Here is a 19,432-nt window from a genome sequence, read left to right as displayed (position 1 = left end):
AAGAAAAATGAATTCAGTTCCAGCTGGTAATTGAAGGAGCTACCTTAATTGACTATACAAAAAGTTTAACTCGGAACTTGTTCAGAGTAAAAGTTCCATTTAGCAGTCATAGAACTGAAAATAGTTCAGCAGCAAGCGGATTCATTTTCATACCGATATTTTCAATAAAATATTTTTAACACCATTGATAGAATAACATTGTTTTTCTAGATGTATAATCTCTTATCAAATTAATATTATAACATTGCGTAAAAGTTTTATTGTTTAGATACTTTACCATGAAAAAAGTTGGGGAAAGCCAGTTTGAAAGGTGGAAAATTAGTGAAAGTTGGTCAGAAGAGAACAGTAATTTTACTTTCCTAGACATGAGTACAACTCCACTTCTGAACTAGTGACTTAAAACATATAAGCCTAAAAATTACTACTGGTGAAGTTATATCAAATTGCTCTCTCTGCTATTTTAATGGAAGTATTAATACATGTATTGTAAATATTATTTGTTTACTTAAAAGTATTGATTTAATTGTACAATACTTAAGTAAACAAATAAAAACTCAGGTAACTTGAGTTTTTGAAAAGTTTGGGATTGCATAGCAGCTTTTCAACAAATCTTCATAAAGTACTGTATTTTCACTATAACTCTTCAATAGTTGATGGATATTAATATTTATGCTTTCTCTTTGGTAATATTAAGAAATGCTCTGAAATTGAAGTCATGTTTACAGTAGCAAATTGAGCTTTGTGCAGGAAGTAGAAATCCCTGGAGCTGACTAAAGTGCTGAACCATGTCTTTGTCCTGTGCTGATCATTCAGAGACTGAAAGGAGCTGTCCAAGGTGTCTGTCTCGTAGAAATTCCCTCCTAGCAAGCCTTGTTTTTTTTAAACATAACCAGAACCAAATCTCTAGTTGAGTCGATAAATTTTTAAGGTTTACTGATTGTGTTGTAATTATTTTCATTTCAATTCATGACTCACTTCAGATTCCTTCCTAAATGTGATTTTGTATGGAATTGTGCATTGTCTCTCTGTGCTGTTGTTCCAACAGTTGTTTGTGTAATTGCAGTCAGTTGTGTTAATGTTAGTTAAAAGTATATTGTAGGAAAGTTTTCATGCATCTAGAGGTGTCCTTTGGTTGAGGCTTGCTTCTGTGCTTAATGCTCTGTGGCCTCTGCTAGATTGTTTGTTTCTTTGTTATTCTTTTAAAAATGGCATGATACAGCTGATCCACACCAGACACTGCTGATTGATTTCAGCCATAATGCATAACAAAAGAAGTGCAATGTATAATACTGCCTGGTGCTTTGAGATAAGAATTTAATAGAATTTTGGCAAGAGGAGATTGGCTTGTAGAAGCTCACTATATGCACAACCTGGTAAAGTGAGATAGAAAATGGCATTTGAATGCAAATCTCAAATGATCTTAATGAATGGCTGCTGTCCTTTGCCTCTAATAAGGTTTGAAGCCAACAAAGGAAGTAGCTTTGATAACCTAGGGCATCTGTCATATCCTGGGCCGCTTACAGTGTTTCTAATAGGAATCCTAGGACTCTACCACAAGTATGGTTAGAGGAGGGAGGCTGACAGTTGTGACATTAACAACCTTTTAGTTCAAAGCATAAATTGAAGTAAGTAATCTTACCCATTAAATTTTAATCAGATTGGATGCATTAACCAGCAGTGTGTAGTGGTTTTTTTTTACACAGTAGATACAAGGATATTTGAAACTATAGTTCTGAGATGTTTAAATTTCAAGGACCACCTATTAGATAGTATACAGTAAATTCATTTCTCCTCATAGAGTAAACAGATATATTGCAACCCCAAGGGTTTATGGGTAGTGTATTTACACAGAAAATGCATCAAGCCTTCTCTGCCATCTAACTAATGAGACTGGTCATTAAGTAAATGACACACAGCCTTTAGCAGGCTTATACAACACACTGGAGTATCAAATATTTAATTCAACCACCACATGTCTCTTGCTCCGTTGTGGACTGCCGTGGCCCAGCCCCTGCTGTAGCTTTCATTATTGCTTTCCGTGATGTCATTTCACCGAGGTGGACAATAGCTGTGGGGAAAAGGTAAGTCAATATTAATGTTCTCCTACTGACAAAGGAAGACAAAGCTTGTGTTCTTGCCCTCTGTTGAAGTCTGATAAATATTACTGAAACTGCTTGTCCAGCCTTGTTGGGAGAAACAATTTGTTTAACTGGGACAGCTTGGAGAGAGCTTAATTTACAGCTACATCCAGTATATTGTTGGATCTGTTCTCTTCTGTTCTCTGAGCTATGTACGGACACAGCTGATCTGTTTGTCAATAGAAGCCACTTCAGGTTGAATTTACATCACTTTAGCTGTATCTCGTGAACCTCCTTTTCCTCATCTGCTTCCATTATCATCATCTTCCATATGGTCATTTTAATTTTGGAAACAATGACCAACTCATACTAATTCCAGAATTACCCTTTCGACGAAGTTGATCTGTGCACTCTCAAGTAAAAAAGGATTGTGGTGCCGCTCTGATATGTCAGCTGTTTGTTTTGTTTGAACTATCAGGCTCTTGATGGTACAAAAACTAAGTAGCATGGTGATAAGTTACATAGGTGCAGAATCAAAGGTGACTTTTTGATGTTCTTTCTGTAGAGGACTTTTGCATTTGATAAATCAGATCTACCAATGAGACAATTTTTCAAAGAGAAACAGAGTAGCCAGGATCTTAGATAATCCTTTGGTTCCAGTGTTGGATTTACTCCTTGTTTCCCTGTGTTCTCTGCTTTGGGTCCCTGCTCTTCGAAAACTCATTCTGTGCAATTTAGGCAAGAAAGTAAGGTCTGTTCATATAAGGATTCATGAAAAGATCCTGAGTTTCTATTGTAGTATTTCAAAAGAAAAACTCCTTGGGAATTAGGCTTGAATTTAGAAAAATCTTGAAGCAATCACTCAAAAATGTAATTTAATTGATATACATTTCCTGCTTCATAATATTGCATAAATTAACACATTTATTAATAAAATGTAATATAATTTATTACAAGTTTTTGTTAACTACTCCGATTTTATTTTGATACCTTAAAGTTCCACTTTTCACATGAACTTTAAACAATGTTTCATACACTCCGATAAACTGCAATCACATATTCTCTCAACGATGCAATACAAAATCATTAATTTCACAGAAAAAAATCATGATTTAAGTTGTAAGTTCCATTAATTTACTGTTTATTACCAAATTGCAAATTTCTAGCTAAGTGCTATCGTGATTTGTTCTAGTGTTTGAAAAGCAAAGACTACTTTTATGTGGAAGTCTTGCTCAATGTGAAGTGGCTTGAATACTTCCCATCTCCTAATTATTTGCATTTTAGTTCAAAGCCATTTGGCAGAATGTTTACAATGCCGACAGATAATTTGGTGGTAGGCATTCTCCGAGACTTGCTTTGCACAGATTTGTTTGCATGATTTGTGGGAAAGTGCTGATTTCTATCATTGATTACACAGTGACAGGAACAGGTGACTTGCTAATAAAGACCTGGAAAAAAAGCAATTAGCTGTGAGAAAGGAACAGCTGTTTCAAGCAGCTCCTTGCTTTCCAGAGAGCATGGTCAATAATCGGTGAAAAAAATACTTAACCAAGAGAAACAAATCCTCTCGGTGCAGCAGAGAGAAGGGAGCCCTTTATTCCCTCTCAACTGCCTGTGCATTTGTTATATTAAAATCAAAGAAATTGTTTCCTAAAACCACTTAATTTGTGAATTTGTTTTTAGGGATTTTGGTATGCTCTTTATTGGGCTGCATGATTAGAAAATCCTTCTTAAAATGGTTATTATATAAAAGGGATGATTCACTAACAGTAGTGTACAAGTCCTGCAACTGCTTTACACCATACACAGCAACGAGAAAATAACAGTGTAAAGAAGTTTTATCATAGCTGTTTGAGTATTATTAAAGATGCGATCCTTCAGTTCTAATTTGAAATACTAATTACACTGTAACTGTTTAAAAAAATTCAAATATAGGATGAGATGTAAAACATGTGTTGTACTGTATATCTCCTGCAAGCTCTAAAGGAGCCATTTACATTTGCAAGAAAGGAATCACGTGGTTTCTGTAAGTGTAGTCAGCAGGAAGCCTTTGTTTAACCTCACCACACTTGTCACATTTCAAATTGAAATCTGCAGAACATGAGAAGAGTCACAAAGGATTCATTTCTAAATGTGTATGCAATTGATCATTCATTTTTAATTTGATCAAGTGATTTGTATATAAATGTTACTATGTTCAGCTAGTAAAAGTTTTTTATATATTAAAACTTCAACTAGCTGAACATTGTAACTTTTATATACATATATACGCATACATTATACACACAGGGTAAATGTGACAACCTAGGGAACTTCTATTACTACTTTGTGTGTCTGTCATGTCGCTATCTAAGAAGCTTGATTTTATAGCTTTTGTGCATGTTACAGGAAGTATACATTAATACTGATCAGAGCAAGCAAACTAGAACGGTTTGAACATCGTTTATCTCAGTTAAACTGAGCAATCAACTTAAGCTGCCTTAAATCTTGGCAGTGTTGATTGGCCTCAGGGTTAATACTGTATACATTCTACTTAATGTCGCAGCATTTTAAATGAAATCAAACTATAATATTTCCTGTTTTATAGCCCATCGCAGGGTTCTCAAAGTCATAGTTCCAAAATTTAGCCAAAACTGTCCAAAAGCAGAAACTAATTGTTTGTGGTTTATTGCACTGACATCTAAAGTCTTCCAATTTGTCAGAGTCAACTTGCTGATGTTGGCTGCTGACAGTGTAAAGTAGTGACTGTGAAGGATAATAGCAAGTAGACAACTTTGAAGAAAAACAAGATGAAAAGATAAGCTACTATTACTTTATTTACATATATGTATGTGGTATAATTTACCCATATCTAATCTCCAATGACCAATCGTTAGACAAGAAAGCTGTATAGCATGCAGTTGTGTGTTCCATTGTGTATACACTTTGGCTGTGAGTGTGGTATAATGCACTGTGGTATAGTGCATTGTTTGAGCTGAAGGTTCAGTAAGTATCTGCTTTAGCTCAGTTCACATGTCTATATCCCTAAATTCCCAAAATGTAAATCAATATGCGCCAAAACCATGTTGCACAATGGGAGGACTGTATGCATGGATATAACCATTCTCAGTACTGAATTAGACTCCAAAATGGTCAATAGCTGTTTATTATTGCAGTGTATATAACTTATTATACTTAAAATGCAACTCAAACATGAAGTAGACCTAACATACATAGTGCCATGTATTTTAAAGCTTCTAACTAATATGGACTTAGTAAGGTACAAATCAAAAGCATTTTTTACATCTCTGTGCTGCAAGTTTTACAAAAACCTGCCTTACCTTTGCACTGCAAAATCAGAGAGTAAATTGTATTATTAATAAGGGTAAGGACTCAACAATTGTACATTGTTAACATGAAGTTTAAGTTCTTGAGTTAAGTGCTCAAAAAATCAATAAACCAAAGCTTGTTTAATTTCTGTTGGTGCTCACATCTGTGGAGATGGTAGTTATCAGCTGTGTCCTATTCCTTCCTTGTTTTCTGGGAAAAGGAACAGATGGGGTTGCAGCCAAGATTGCTGCTGCACCCAAGAAATTAACCATATGCAGTGCATAAGTAGTGATTTCTGGAAAAGTGCTTTACCCCGGAGAGGAAAGAACAAAAAAAGTTTGTGGAGATTTTCATATGGGAAAATAAGTGAAGAAAAAGAATAATCTGATTATTTATACACACAACACAGCCCATTGATTATACATGAAATGGAGGAGATTGTAGAGTCCATGTTTAGCAGGTCATATATTGATAGTATAATAGTTTTAGGAAAAAAAATACTATGTTCGCTTTTCCAACAAATTAGATTACTTCTGGGTAAATGTCAAATATTTATACCGAGCAATCCATAAGCACAACTGATTGTTTTTAAGTCATATCAGTTAACAGATTCTGGATATAGAATTTCAATCAGTTAAATGAAAAATGACTGTTGAGGTAATTGCAAAAATTTAAGAACGGGAAAAGCATTTATATTTTTGCTAGTTACCAGCATCCACTGATCTATAGGTTACAAGGCAAAATGAACCGAATCGAGTATTTAAAAAAAAGTATAAAAATAATCCCTGAAAATTGTTTAATCCCATGTAAGAAAAATAGAATTGATTTTTTTAATCAGCATAAACCATGGAACTAAATTATAAATGAATGGAATCATGGGATGTGATCCCAAAACACTGATATATGACACAGAATAAAATTAGAATTTGATGTCACTGAATAGAATAGTGGTCCTGGGTATCAACAAAGAATGACAAAAAACAAACTAGCCTTCTAAAGTAGAGTAGAAAAACATGTTCATTTTTCTATGCAGGAAAACTTTGGTGCGCCATTAAATTCTCCAGTTACTGTCGACCTGTCAAGTCTCACTTTTTTCCGAGTGAGAGTAACACTTTTTAACTTAGGAAATCAGTAACCTGTTTTGAAGTTTCATCGTAAAGAAACAGCTTCACTCATTTCAAACAAGCTTGAATGTCAGTCTGGACTGAGATTTGAACGCAGTATCTGGGTAGGAGTGCAGTGCAGTTATCAGGTGACCTCTCAGCTTAACTGTCTCAAACAAAAAGCAAGCTTGAGTCCTGTATCAGTTACTTTAGAACTAAAGAAAGAAAGACTTGCATTTATATAGCGCTATCACGGACATCCCAAAGCACTTTACAGCCAATGAAGTACTTTTTGGAGTGTAGTCACTGTTGTAATGTAGGAAACGCGGCAGCCAATTTGCGCACAGCAAGCTCCCACAAACAGCAACGTGATAATGACCAGATTTTCTGTTTTTTAGTGATGCTGATTGAGGGATAAATATTGGCTAGGACAATGGGGATAAATCCCCTACCCTTCTCCAAGATAGTGCTATAGGATCTTTTACGTCCACCTGAGAGAGCAGATGGGGCCTCGGTTTAACGTCTCATCTGAAAGACGGCACCACCGACCCTGTCAGCCTAGGTTTTGTGCTCAAGTCCGTGGAGTGGGACTGTGAACCCACAACCTTCTGATTCAGAGGTGAAGGTGCTACCAACTGGGCCAACTGAGTACTTATTAGTTAAATAGGTACTGAATGTAAGACCAGTATGAATTAATTTTAAATTGTTTTCTTTTTCTTTGCAATTTAACTGATATGTATTTATCTGATAACACTCCCTTATTTATAATTGCAAATAATTGGCCAAGCTAATTAGAGTTACAGTGATCTTTTAACCAATAAAACAGCTACTGATGTCTGAGCTACATCATGTAGGGTCGGGGTTTGGGTCAATAGTGGGGTTGCCATTTTGATATTCAGAATTGGCTCATTTTTGGTCTGGGAAAGAAAACAACATAAAATGGGAATATTGGGCTCTCTCAACACTTTTTTCACGAAGAGCTACATAAATAACATTTTGTTTTGATTTATTTTAAAGCAGAAGAAGACATTGCAATTGAGTTTTCCGTCTACCACAGGAAGTGATGTAGAATAACCCCCTGTGTACTACTGCAGATACTGGATAGACAAGAAAGTTTGCTGATTCCTTCCCCTCTTCTGTCCAAAAGTCTGTTGATGCTTGGTTAGTCAGCTTGGCTTATTAAGAACCTGGAGAAGCAAATCTTGTCAGTGAGGGCTAGGACGTGGTGAGAAACACTTTGATTTTCTTGTCTTACTTCCAATTCAATTTAGGCTTGTAGTGTATAAGACATGTCCAAACAGTTCTCCCTCATGGTTCAGAAATCATAGATATGAAATGGAAGTGTTTACTCTGGCCCATGTGTGAATTCCAAGATCAAGCTGTGCCATGGATTTGAGGCAAAAAGGAAACAGTTGTAGGGAAGGCTCCAACCTTAGCCTGCCTGTCACTGAGTACCCTTGAGGAGGACCCAGCCTCACAGCGCACATGCTTCTTTGCCAAAGTTCTTCACATGAGGACCTGGACGAACCAACTGAGGATGAGTATGCCTGGTATGTGGCCCTGAACTTGGAAATCAAGAACATTAATATGACTGGCACATCACAAGCTGCTCTGTGCCTGTTATTCCACTACACTGAAAGCAGCTGTCTGTCATATAGCTTATGAGAAAACTCTGAGACTTGGGATGACAGCTGCTGGAAAGTGTTACCTACAGATATATGCTTAGGTTATGGAGAGACAAACAACTGATGCTGAAGTTCCGCATCTCCAACTGGTGGAACTTTTGTTCTGTGAGTTATGGTATGTATCCATGCTGTGGTAAGAAGGATGGTGGCAATGCAGTTGTACATTTTATGGTAGAGTTATGCTGCTCACCAAGCCACTCTTGAGTGCGAGGGCTCATATCCACACTTATCAGTTGTCCAGTGACCAGCTCGTGACTATCTTCCTTAGGGGGAAGTAAGTGGGGCCTCTTTGGGGTTGTAGTGCCTCCAGGGTGACATATCTGCTGATGCAAGTTCAGAACTCTGTGGCAGACTCAGTAATCCAGTACCTGACCTAGGCAGATCAGCAGTACTGCAGACACTGTTGATGATTGACCAGGCAACCTGGTTCACTAATGAAATCTGGAAGGGGAGAGCTGTCACTGAGGTCTGAGATTCTTCCCACTTGTATCCAGATAACTCTGTAAGTCAATGCCTTCAATGATATGGTGGTTCTGACAGGAAGGTTACCATTGCTCTATGCTAGCAAGTTGCATGATTTTAGCATGTTAAACTCCCAACAGTATCCTTGCACACATTTGAATGTCCCTAAACCTTGGCTCTGCCAACATGCATTTAAGCTTAAATAATAACAGAAAATGCTGGAAACACTCACCAGGTCAGGCGGCATCTGAAGGGTCACAGACCTGAAACGTTAACTCTGTTTCTCTCTCCACGGATGCTGCCTGACATGCTGAGTGTTTCCAGCGTTTTCAGTTGTTATTTCAGATTTCCAGCATCCACAGTATTTTGCTAATGCATGTAAGCTTTCTGGATTCGAGTAAATGGTGTGTGTCCTTACTGCAAGGGAGCTTTTCACTCCATCTCGGGCAGACAGAAACTTTACCTGTATGGATTTCTCAATAGCTTGCATTTTAGAGTCTTAAGCATGGTGATGGATTTCTGAACATGTCGGACACCCAACTGTCCAAAGAAAAATGTCAAATATACTTTCTGGCACCAGCAGCTCGAAAAACAACTAGCACAGCAAGCAACCTACCAGCTTTCACACAGTTATACATGGAGCAAACTTTTTCTTGAAACTCTTCAGCTTAAGGGAATCAAATACATTGTAAAGTTTTTTTTATCTCTATAACATTTTTGTTTTGAATTATAACTGCATTGCTTGTCGGAAGATACAACTACAATAGAGACATGTGTGTTGTAGAATTTAGTCGCACAACTGTCAAATTATGTGAATAAGTTACTAGTAAATGTTATTGCTTGATATAGATTTAAAATGCTATTTCAATCATTTGTACAATGAGCTGGAAGAATAATTAAAAAGAGATGAGTGATCTCATTAATATTATGCAGGATTCATAGGGTAGCAGCTGTGCCACTGATGGCCAAATAGCTAGTTTGCATGTTACTCACCATACACTAAGCATTTTTCTCTTATGAAGCTTGGCAAGTTTTCAGAATGTGTTCAAGTTGACTATAAATTGTCTTTTGAGTAGTTACGTTGTGCTTTTTAAAAAAATCTTATTTTGTTTTAAATCACACAGAAAATGAATTTAGAGGTGAGCTGCTGAATCAGACTTGGACTCACGGAAGTACTGAAAAGCTCAGCACTTGTGAAACACCCAGTAGCCTGCACAACAAACACACCAAGGTGACAAAAAGGTTTCCACTCTCTCAGTGATACATTTACTGTGGTAAAGTTGTAAATAATAGTGGAACTCTGCAATGGTCCTAACTGCTGCTGATGCAATCTGGCATCTAAACACTATAAATATGAGAACGACAGTATACATATTGCTTATAATATGCCCAATTCCCAACAATCTGCTCCACAAACTTGTTTTAGAGTTATATTCAGAATAGCAATCTGATTATATAACAGTATTCCATCTGCAGCTTTTTCCTCCTGCACGTATGTAGAACTACAGCATGCTGAAAATTATGAAAGTTTAAAATTTGGGACCCTGTTGTCTTACTTTAATTAGTGTATTATTTCCCATGATCATTTGTTAATTTCAACGTTACTTTTTTTCTGTGTTTTCCCTCCGCCACCCACAGAAGGAAAACCAGTTGATTTGTGTTAGATTTAGATGCGTAAGCCAATTTAAAAGCGATGCTACAGCATTAGACCAATAGATCACTTCCCGCAAAGTAGCAGAATTTAAAAGACCTTAGAGTGTCTATCTCTAGAATGTCTGTGGCCTCAAATTATTGATGCTGTTTTCTGTAGAAAGCTGCACATATAAACACTTATGACCTACGGAGTGCTTCAATATAAAAGCTTTATTAGAAACCATCCTTCTCAAATCTTCTTAGCCTCTTTTTGTGTTAAAATTCAGGGAAAGAATGCCATCCTATTATTTGTTTTTGCCAGATCAACACATATATATAAATTTAGCAGATCGTGTGTACTACACATTAGAGTTTTATGTGGCATCTATTTTAATAATTTATTTGCTGAGAGCAGCAATTGCCAAGTCATAGTACATATAATTTGCATAGCTGCCAAATTCCAAATGTATGTGAATAAAATGCTAAACAGAGGTTTAGCTGAACTTAGGCCTCCATAATGAAAAGTAATATGCCTATTGTGAAAAAAGCCTCTGAGATCATGGAATTGCTGAAGTGCTGTATATTGAAAGCCTAATAAATAGAATTGCAGCCTATCCCACACCTGCTCCACTGCAGTAAGTGCAAACCATGCTGTCAATGGGAATTTACACTAAAAATAGAAATTAATTGCATTTTCTGTTATTGCTGATGTGATAATACAGTATGGCATTTTTTCTGTCCTAAATATAAAATATTAACCAATCTTAAATGCATCACAGTTACTTTGAAGAGTATAGCCGGGAAATCACTATCAATGATGTTATCATATGAATGCTTAATATTTTGGCTTGAGCTGTTTAGATCTCAAGCTCTGGAATTCCCTCCCTAAACTCATCTGCTTCTCCCACTCCCTCTCCTACTTTTTGACCCGCATTAAAATCCACCTCTTTGATCAAGCTTTTTGTCACCACTTCTAAGGTCTCTTTTGTTAGCTCAACATCTATTCTTGTCTGATTACACCTGTATGAAACTCCTTGGGCTGTTTTTATACATGAAAGGCGCGATATAAATGCAAGTTGTTCGTATCTTTCTGCTAGTTTAATGGATAAATAGATTAAAATAAACGGGTTAATGCCTCCATTCAAATGGTGAAGAGAGGAATTTGGTATGAGTGCATTAAGCATTTATACCATAATAATTTATAATAAATACCACAGTAATTTCTCTTTTACGTCTTTGGAAACTGATGTGATCATGCGTAGTATAAGCTGCACATATTTGAGGGAAAATTAAACCCACAGTCCATTAACTGCAATTTTTGGTTTTACAGATGAACCAAGATGTTGATGAAAAGAGGCTGCGCACCCGCTCAAAGGGAATCAGGAGTAAGTGTAACTACCTTTCCTTTCCTGGGATGATTTGGTAATCACTGATAGTTACTGGAATGATGCAGATTTGCAATAATTTTGCTACTAATTTTATTACTGCAAGTTCATTAACCAATGCAGGTATATTTTAATTTGGTACAATTGACCTTATAATGCCCTATATAACCTATATCTACTGATACTGCATTTTCCACCTTGCTTTGTAATGAAATAGCTTATTGCATAGATTTATCAATCTATTTCAGTGATACTTTTGTGGTGCTATGTTTGAAATGTTATCACATGATTAAGTTTAAATGTCGATTTTATATCACAATATATTATATAATGGTTCATTAGCACCCATGTTTGATATCAAACAGCTGTTAAAACTGAGTCATGGTTACTCACTGTTCTTTTTCATCAAATTACCCAGTACCCGTGGAGCCTGTGGGACAGGATGTAAGGTACGATGTGTTCTCAATATTCATTTGGATTTTAGCTTGTTCTTTTTTAAGACTCAGTAAGATTGTTTTCTGAATGGACATGGAGGAGATTTTCACTGGCTCTGCCAGGCAGAAATGGGGCAAAAGCAGCTCAATAATCATGGGGAAAACCTTATGACCCCCCCGTTCCCAATCCCGACCCAGCATATTCCTCCAGGCTCCACAGGAATAATGTGGGCCACTGCCACCCTGGCTCCCCCACCCGCCCCCTGGCCGCTCGATCACCTTCCCCTCCGCCCGCCCCAGGACCTACATTGCAGCTGGACGGGTTGCCCTCTAGGCTGCCCAACATCCCGTACCCCAGAGCCAGCAAGCTGCAGCGGGCGCATGTTTAGCTCCTGCAACCCGCCGGCAGCATAGTAATGAGGCCTGGCCCTCTGGGTCCTCTGCTGGCACTATCAGGCGGCCACTTAGTTAAAAACTACCCCTATAGTTTTGGGCAAATGTAGTCTGCTCTCGGTAAAAAAAATCTGTTATATGCACAAAGAAAGGTGCTGTACACTGGAAAGAAAGAAAAAAACTAGGAAACAATAAAAGTCCAGTTTCTCCGATAATACTTTTATAAGATTTTATTCCGTGGCATTTTAAATCTGGCAAAATTATCTTGTTAGCAGAATCCCTTGCCAAAAAAAACCAAGCAGCGACCTGGGGAGATGCCGTAATTTGGTATGGCAAGGGGAGAGAGTTGCAGCCCAGATAGTCACTGTAATCTGAAAAGTGTGATGTGACCTCTTAAAATAAAAACGAGAGAGGCTCCAACCTCAAAGGTAATCGATTTGCCTTGGAGCATTGGCTTTTAAAAATACAATTTTAACAGCCAAGTAAAACAGTGGTCTGAATTTTGCCGACGCTCAGAGGGCGGGTTTGGAGGCGGGTGCGCTGTCAAAATAGCAATGATTGACAGCGGGTAGGAAACCTGCTGTCAACCCGTCTCCACGCGAGTCTCCCAGTTGTCGGGTCTGTCTGCGCAGAACTGACCCGACACCAAGTGGTCCGGGAGACAATTTAAAACATTAAATGGCTTGTTAACAGCCAATTTAATGCTATTTTGAGCCTACCTTGTAATTTTATGTGCTCCCCACGGGTTACCCGCTGCTCGGGGAACACGCTAGCTCACCCTGGTGTGAGTTGAACCTGCTTTGATTTCTCTGATAACCTGACAACTGCAGAAGTGGTATAAAGGATACCATGTTGCAGCTCTTCAGTTTCAGAGCTCAGAAACTGTTGGTTACTGCATTTGTAAGACATACAGAGATTTCTCTAGCTTGCAAGTGATTAGAGCCAACTGTATATCCAGTGCCACCTCATTGGAACAACCTCTCTCACCATTGACAGATCGCTTCTGTCATCTCACCTGCAGCTGCCATCTATTGCAGCAACATCGGTGCCCTTGAAAAAATCATACCTTGGTCCTCTGAATCCTTCCACAATCAGCCCCAACACCAACATCACCAGGCACATCAACATCACCAACAACACCACCAACCTTCTCCGCAATCACCTGATGCTGCACAGGACACAGGGCATCAGCACCCGACAACATTGCTGCCCGGGATGCCAGCGATGGCATTTCCATGGCCAGATTAACTTCACTTGACGCTGTAAACCCTAGCTGCCACATGATGCGCCAGGTTGATACCATCCCACACCAGCACCATGAAGCATCCCTATAATGTCCAAGCCATTCCTTTCACACTCATCACAATAACAGGATGGGGGGGGGGGAGAAGTTATGTCTCAACCTTCACTGGAACTCAGTAAGACACTTCTCCAGGTGCGCACAGATCTGTCCAATAAGGTGACGTGTTGAAAATATAAATTTCAATGTATGACAACACATTAACAGAAACTTCACATGAACATTGGCTAAACTTCTCAAGTACCTACCCTTGTGTGTTGTTAGTTGGTATGCTTGCAGTAGGATGAGGGTGAGTGTGAGGGGTGGCTAGTGAGATGGGGAACTGATAATGTAGATAGACAGGGATGGGTGGAGGTGTGAGTAAGGATATGCAGGAGTAGGATATGGATGGCTGAGTGATGGGGAAGCGATGAGTGGCACAGCAGGATGAGGTTGAGTGTGGCATTGCAGTACCGTTTCGTGATCTACTGAGATCATGGAAAGGTTGGCGCTACAGCAGCCAGGAACTCCTGATGACATCCCTGCTGTGTCCTGCTGTGCAGTGTGCAACCAGGCTGCGTTGATCTCCTGGGGAGGTCTCTTCCGCCCATGGGCATGCTGTGACTCCCTCCATAAGCATACGGAGGGAGTCATGCATGAGCCTGGGTGCAGACGTGCACCTTTGTGCAGTGCTTGTCAGTGTTTGCAGCACTTCAATGCTGTAGAGCACTGACAGTACAACTGTCAAAATAAATGTGGCCGTGGTCCCTTTAAGGAAACAAGCTGGTGACATGTCATCAAACCCGCTTCCTGTTAATTGGCCGGGAACCCCGCAGGGCAGGCTTAACAAGGCCAATCTATGGAAAATCATTTTCAGAGAGGGACCAACCAGCTCTCCCGCCGCCAACCCGCCTCCACAGGGAAAATCATGACCATATAAGTCAAACCATATAAAATGTTTCCTAATACCGCAAGGCATGTAAATAACTAGTATCTGTGGACATTAATTCAAAACTGCAGGTCTACTAGCAACCAAATAGTGGCAAAAGTGAAGCTTGTGGCTTTCCTTTTACATCAGGCTCCTGAGAAGCAGCAATGTTCAATACTGAAAATAAATTACTATAAAATGGAGATTATTTATCCCACATTTTAGATAATTTATTGAATATTCCATGTTATTATCTTTAGCATTTATCTCTGAATTCAGATTCTTCCTTATAATAAAGGAGGTGACTTTCACATCATCCATAAGTTTACTGAAAATATCAGGCGGATACTAACATATGAATGCTTCATGCGCTCACTTGAAGTTTCACTCACTAATATTTTCACAGAGCTGTCAACCCTTTTTAAAATAAATAGGTTAACTTGTCCACTAAAGTGGTAACGGAATTGCAAACAAATATTTGTACACCTATATCCCATGATACCATTTTAAGGCTAGTGTGGACACAGAAATGGGAAATCCCATCTTATACTCGCGCCTCTTTTTTTATTAAACTTTTTGACACCCCTGAAGTCAGTTAACAAATGAAGAGCTTGACCATGTAATATTGTATTGTGTGCTCTACCATGCAAAAATGTTGACATTTTAATAATTTTATTGTTCAGCTGCCCTACTCCAGGATGTAACGGCTCAGGTCACGCTAGTGGAAAATACGCACGGCACAGAAGGTAAACCTTTCTATTTTTGCAAAGTTAAAGACTAGGGGCTAGATTTTCAGTTGCTTGCGCCAGCAGTTAGCGCCTTAAGAGAAGTGATTTTCGGGCGCTATGCATGTAGCGCCCGGGCGCAGCGCAGTTTGCGCTCCGCCCCAAATTAAGTTGCCCGTTAGCGCCGGCGCAAAGTTTAGCGGCCGCCCGGATGCGCGCGCAGAAAATGACGTCACATCCTTGTGCAACGCCCTTTGGCCGCCCCGAATCCAAACTTCAGTCGGACCGCCCCATTGTGCGGCTGGCGTCCAGAGCGTTTGTAAAATGGAACGCAACACACCCTGGGGAGCGCAAATTAAAGGGCGCTCCTCCTGCACTATAACAGGCACTCTGCAAGTGTTGTGTGGAAGGCTCCAGTGTGTTGTTGTGAACGGTGTATTTATGTTTCCGGCCACCGCCACCACCACCGCCGCCACCGCCACCACCACCACCACCACCACCTCCTCTCTTGACCTGTCCCCCCCAGACGAAAAGCACATGCACCCTTCCCCTTTAAGAGCTCACTGGCACCAGAGTGTCTGCCGGGCGCTGCGCCCGAGCCCGGGCGCTGCGCTCTCCACCGCCGGCTTAGCGCCTAAAGATAGTAGTGGAACGCCTCTTTTAGCGCTCCACCAACCTCTTAGGGCGAAGCCACTGAATTTCCGGCAACGGGGCGCTACTTTCGGGCGGGCGCTAACTGCGGGCGGGCGCTAAGGTTAGCGCCCCAAAACTGTCTATACTGAAAATCTAGCCCAATGGCTGTAATTTTATGGGGTGTCAGTGGGCGGGATCGGTGGCGGGTTGGGTGGAAATGTGTATTTTTTTTGACAGCGGGTTGGGAACCTGCTGTCAACCTGCCGCAACGCGCCTTTCCCAATGTCGGATCTGTCAGCGCTGAGCCAACCTGACAGGCAGAGGCAGGCGATCCAATTAAACTAATTATAATGTACTTACCAGACCCTTATTGGCTTTTTTTACCTTACTTTTTAACTTTAACTTCATGGCCACGGGAACCATACTGTTTGGTGACCACATCTGTCAACCTGAGGCGGGAGTTCAGCGGTCATTGCTCCAGCTGATCATTTGACAGCTTCAAATGTACAGTAAAAGCTCCCACCTGACAGAGATCACTTTCCTCAGCCACAAGCTGTTCCTCACTGCATTTCCACAACAGATTCAGCAGGCTGCAAATCTTTCCATAAGTCTCCATCCAGTCTCACCTCATTACCTCTCTCACCATTGACAGATTGCTTCTGTCATCTGTACTTCACCTGCCATCTATTCCATCAGCATGGGTGCCATTTATACTGTCTCACCTTGGTCCTCAGAATTGGACCACGATGAGCCCCAACACCAGCAGTGCCAGGCACACCAACAGCACCAACAACAACACCAATCTTCTCCGCAATCACCTGATGCTGCACAGGACAGAGCACATCAGCACCCGAGCACATTGCTTCCCGGGAGACAAGGAAAGGCCTCATCATGGCCAGATTTACTTAACTTTACGCTGTTCACCCTGGCTGCCACATAATGTGCCAGGTTGGCACCACCCCACACCAACACCATAAAGCATCCCGACAATGACCAAGCCATTCCTTTCACACTCATGACCATTACGAGGGTATCGTTATGTCTCAACATTCACTGCAACTCACTAAGCCACTTCCAAAGGTGCACACAAATCTGTCCAAGACCGGAAAGTGTTGAAAATAAAGATTTCAGGCCTAGAAATTCAGTTGTTTGCGCCAGCCGCTAGCGCCTTAGGAGGAGGAGATGTGGGGCGCTAGGCGGCTAGCGGCCGGGCGCAGCGCGATCTGCGCCTCTCCCCAACTTCAGTAAAGATTTAGCGGCGGCGCAAAGCCTTTGCGCGCGCTCAGCTGCGCGCGCAGATCCTGACATCATTTCATCGTGCAACGCCCTTTGTGCGCCCCAAACCGGAAATTCAGTGGCACCGGCCTATTGTGCGCCTGGCGCCCCTAGCGACTGGTAGAGGGGAACGGTTCCCAGTCGCTGCGGGGCGAGGGGGGCGCAAATTAAAGGGCACTCCTCCTGCAGTAGAAATGGCAGCCATTTTGCAACACTCCTTCTTTGTGAGAGACGGATCTTTGCAGAGAGACAAAGGTAGAGAGCTTTCTGGTTTGGCTCAACACTCGCACAGGTACTTGTGGCTTCAGGCCACAGCTTTGCACTTGTCTTTAACTTCAGAGCCATAGCATTGATTGGAAACATATAATGGGGGCTGCAATGGGTGCAAACATTGGCCTTCTCCATAGTCCTGGGCGTTGTACAGATCAAGCAGCAGTGGTCAGGCCTTGCTTCAGGGCTGCAGTGTGCAGGGCGTGGCAGGCAAACATATCCACCCTCCCCCTTTAAGAGCTCACCGGCGCCAGAGTGTCTGCCGTCAATCAGCAACTCGCCGAACCTGCGCTGCGCCCGCCCTCGGGGGTATCGCCCCGGGCCGCCGGCTTAGCGCCTAATGATAGTCGTGCATCGCCTGTTTTAGCGCAGCAGCAAACTCTTGGGGCGATGCCACTGAATATCGGCGAAGGTGGTGCGAAGTTGCGCTGGGCGCAAACTTTAGCGGCCGCCCGGCTGTAGCGCCCCAAACGTGGCTATACTGAATTTCTAGGCCTCAGTGTTTGCCAGCACATTAATGGAAACTTAACATAAACATTGGATAAAACACCCAAGTGGATACCCTTGTTTGTTGTTAGTTGGTATGATTGCACTAGGATGAGGGTGAGTATGAGAGGTGGCTAGTGAGATGGGGAAGTGATAATGTAGATAGAGAGGGATGGGTGGAGGTGCAAGGTAAGTTGGTGTGAGTAAGGATGTGCAGGAGTAGGGTAGGGAAGGCAGAGTGATGGGGATGTGATAAGAGGCACAGCAGAATGAGGGTGAGTGTGGCTTTGTACTAACGTTTCATGATCTAACGAGATCATTGAAATGTTTGCGCCATTCAGCCTGGCCCTCCTGAACACATCCCTGCTTGTGCCCTCCTCTGCAATGTGCAACCAGGCTGCTTTGGTCGCCTGGGGAGGTGTCTTCCGCCCAACGAGGACCTCCCTGCGTGCTCCGACTCCCTCCATACGCATATGGAGGGAGTCATGGGAGAACTTGGGTGTAGCCCTCTGCCTCTGTGCAGTCATTGTCAGTGTTTGCAGCACCTCAGTAGAACACTGACAGCACAAATGTCAAAAGAAAGTTGGCCATGGTCCCTTTAAGGAACCTGGCTGATGATGTGTCATGAATGACGTCACCAGACCCACTTCCTCTAATTGGGCCGGGAAACACACTGGGCGGGCTCAACAAGCCCTATCACCATAAATTCATTTTAGACAGCAGGATGGAGCCAACAGCGGGGCCGTGACCCACCACCAACATCGCCCACCCCGGACCTGCTGAAGTAAGGAAAATCCCGGTCAATGTCCCTGAAATTGCACCAGGAGATACTAGTATCTGGGATAACGCCTCTGCTAAAATAGTAGCGAGTAGGTTCAGACAAATGTTTTTGTATGCTATATCTCGTGGTATAATTTCAAGGCCTGAGTTTACTGGCAATTTTGAGTACATTCGAACTTTTATATTAAAAAAGTGAAAGTGCCTTTCAAGTAACTGTAAAATTGTGGTCTTTTTATTAAAAGTTCACAAGGCTGCCCTTTGGCCAAGAAAAGGAAAATACAAGACACCGATTCCGATCAACCTCTAACCAAAAGGAAATCCCATCCTTTGAAACTTGCTTTGGATGAAGGTTATAATGGAGATAGCGATGGAGTAGATGAATTGGAGATAAAGGAGGAGTCGGTTGTAGATGAATCAGAAGAAGCACTTGAAGTAGAAGAAGAAATAGAAGAAGAGGAGGAAGAAGAAAAAAATATGGAAGAAATTGAAAGCACTGAATCAGTATCAGGTGCAGTATAATTCACCAAAATCCACAGAAATATTACAATTAATTTTGAGTATATGCTATAACATAA

General features: G+C 41.1%; 1 protein-coding gene across 8 annotated transcripts in view; it reads left to right on the top strand.

Annotated features, from left to right (window-relative positions):
- Positions 1-525: 525 nt before the first annotated feature.
- Positions 526-19,432, top strand: part of LOC147108729 (myelin transcription factor 1-like) — an 86,107-nt gene continuing 67,200 nt past the window's right edge. For 6 of the 8 annotated variants that reach the window (XM_086005494.1, XM_086005491.1, XM_086005489.1 and 3 more), the window contains exons 1-6: positions 526-2,081; positions 9,762-9,868; positions 11,600-11,654; positions 12,073-12,103; positions 15,372-15,434; positions 19,100-19,365. In XM_086005494.1, the coding sequence (XP_085861620.1) occupies positions 11,600-11,654; positions 12,073-12,103; positions 15,372-15,434; positions 19,100-19,365 (415 nt within the window). In that variant the 5' untranslated portion in view covers positions 526-2,081; positions 9,762-9,868. The remainder of the gene's footprint in view (positions 2,082-9,761; positions 9,869-11,599; positions 11,655-12,072; positions 12,104-15,371; positions 15,435-19,099; positions 19,366-19,432) is intronic. The other 2 variants (XM_086005492.1, XM_086005488.1) reach the window with 1 other exon arrangement.

This window comes from Somniosus microcephalus, chromosome 13, assembly GCF_052327205.1.
Source record: "Somniosus microcephalus isolate GS21.2 chromosome 13, FLI_Smic_1.0, whole genome shotgun sequence".
In the NCBI taxonomy this organism is placed as follows: domain Eukaryota; kingdom Metazoa; phylum Chordata; class Chondrichthyes; order Squaliformes; family Somniosidae; genus Somniosus; species Somniosus microcephalus.
The sequence above is the reverse complement of the archived record's forward strand: the minus strand, read 5'-3'. Positions and strand labels throughout refer to the sequence as shown.